The 1,845-nt window shown below is 44.2% G+C and overlaps 1 protein-coding gene across 2 annotated transcripts in view; it reads left to right on the plus strand.

Annotated features, from left to right (window-relative positions):
* The window catches only part of Vti1a (vesicle transport through interaction with t-SNAREs 1A), a 302,888-nt gene extending 302,236 nt beyond the window's left edge, over positions 1-652 (plus strand). The window contains exon 8 of one of the 2 annotated variants that reach the window (XM_028775164.1): positions 298-652. In XM_028775164.1, the coding sequence (XP_028630997.1) occupies positions 298-391 (94 nt within the window). In that variant the 3' untranslated portion in view covers positions 392-652. The remainder of the gene's footprint in view (positions 1-297) is intronic. The other variant, XM_028775180.1, reaches the window with a different exon arrangement.
* The last annotated feature ends 1,193 nt before the right edge of the window (positions 653-1,845 follow it).

The raw sequence follows: 1,845 nt of genomic DNA on the forward strand, positions 1-1,845 counted from the left end.
CTCTCTCTCTCTCTCTCTCTCTCTCTCTCTCTCTCTCTCTCTCTCTCGTGTGTCTGTCTGTTTGTATCTGTATATGTGGTGGCTGTGGCTGTGTGTATGCTTGTGCGGCTATGGTTGTGTGTGTGTGTCTATATCTGTCTGTGTGTATGTTTGTGTGGCTGTGGCTATATGTGTGTGTGTGAGACTGAATGTGTGTGCATACTCACAAGCTGTAGTTTCTTTAGCCAGCTTGGCTTGGGCCGTGTTTGGCAGAATACCATTCATTCATCGTGTGCGTTTTTCTTCTGTCTCCCACAGAATCATCCAAAACCGCATCCTGCTCGTCATCCTGGGGATCATCGTGGTCATCACCATCCTGACGGCCATCGCTTTTTTTGTCAAAGGACACTGATGCATCTGCTCTCCCTTGATAAACAGTGATCTTGGCTCGTTCTGAGTAATTAAGACAAAATGGTCACATGAATCATTCTTTCGTGCTGACAGGCCCCGAGTGACCCTCTGTCTCTCCCTTACCACTGTTGAGCTGAGCACAGAGAGTGTGAAAACATTTTCTATTCCTGTCTGCATGTGGGTTGGTTTCCTTTCTGAGGTCTGTCTTTGCCCAGATTTGTTGTTTTTTATAGGTAAAGGTAAATGCCTTTAGGTAACTTCATCTGCTGTCCAAAATAGCTTTGGTAGCGTTATTCCTCGCCTTGTGGGTGTGCCTGGGGTCATGGTCTGAGAGAGGCCGTGATGACTCAGCTGCAGGAGCTCCTGTGTGTCACGTACCTCTCTTTACCAAACCGTCTTTTTGTGCTGTCCATGGATTAAATGCCAGAAAAATCAAAGGCCAGAGCCTGTGAGCAGCTACAGGTCAGCCACACCCTTTCCCAGCATAATCAATACAGCATCCTGCCTGTGCAACTTCGTTACAAAGGAGCAGATTCACTGTCACTCATCCAGAGAATTGACTTAGCCCTTTCCCTGTTTTTTTATTGCATATGTATATTTTCCATACACATATGTATGTGTATGTATATTTTGCATACACATATGTATGTGTATGTATATTTTGCATACACATATGTATGTGTATGTATATTTTGCATACACATATGTATGTGTATGTATATTTTATATACATATATGTATGTGTATGTATATTTTGTATACACGTATGTATATGTATGTATATTTTGCCCAAGAGTTTTTTTGTTTTTTTTTTGCTGAAGCTGCTCAGTGCCCACTTTTCCCAACTTTGGTTACTAGTGACAAGAAATATTCCCTCACCCCAAATGCCACTGCCCCCAGGATTTGCTGGCAGCGTGAGCATTGGCATAGCATTTAATTGTCCTCACATCTCCCCCGACCTGTTTCTGTATCTTCTCAGTTTTAATCAGAGCTCAGTCAACAGCAGCACAAGCAGGTCTGAGAAGGTTCTCGCTCATCCCTTCCAGTACGGAAAGACAAGCATGAGTCATGCAGAGAACCTGAGCAGGGCTCCTCTGCTGCTGTGAAGTGGGCCATGTGGTGATAAAAATGGGCGGGTCCACTAGGAGAAAGCAAACAAGCAAACAAACAAACAGAAAACCACTAGCCTCTTTCAAAGAATGAGGAATTGTGGACGACTACACAAGAACCACTTGCATATTTCCAGACAGCCGTTCAGCAAAGCCTGCCTCGGTTCTCCATGCATTCGAACCTCTAGCACACTCCGTCATTTTCTCCCATTTCTTTCTGTCTGAGGTAACTGGGAATTGTGTTCAAAATTAGTTCATTTGTGATCAGGTTTAAAAGTTCCCAAGCTGAGGTCATTTCCCCTCCAGTCATGAAGCAAATGTGTCCTTAAGACTCCGTAGGCCCTTG

This window comes from Grammomys surdaster, unplaced genomic scaffold (genome assembly GCF_004785775.1).
Source record: "Grammomys surdaster isolate TR1022 unplaced genomic scaffold, NIH_TR_1.0 66, whole genome shotgun sequence".
Classification (NCBI taxonomy): Eukaryota; Metazoa; Chordata; class Mammalia; order Rodentia; family Muridae; genus Grammomys; species Grammomys surdaster.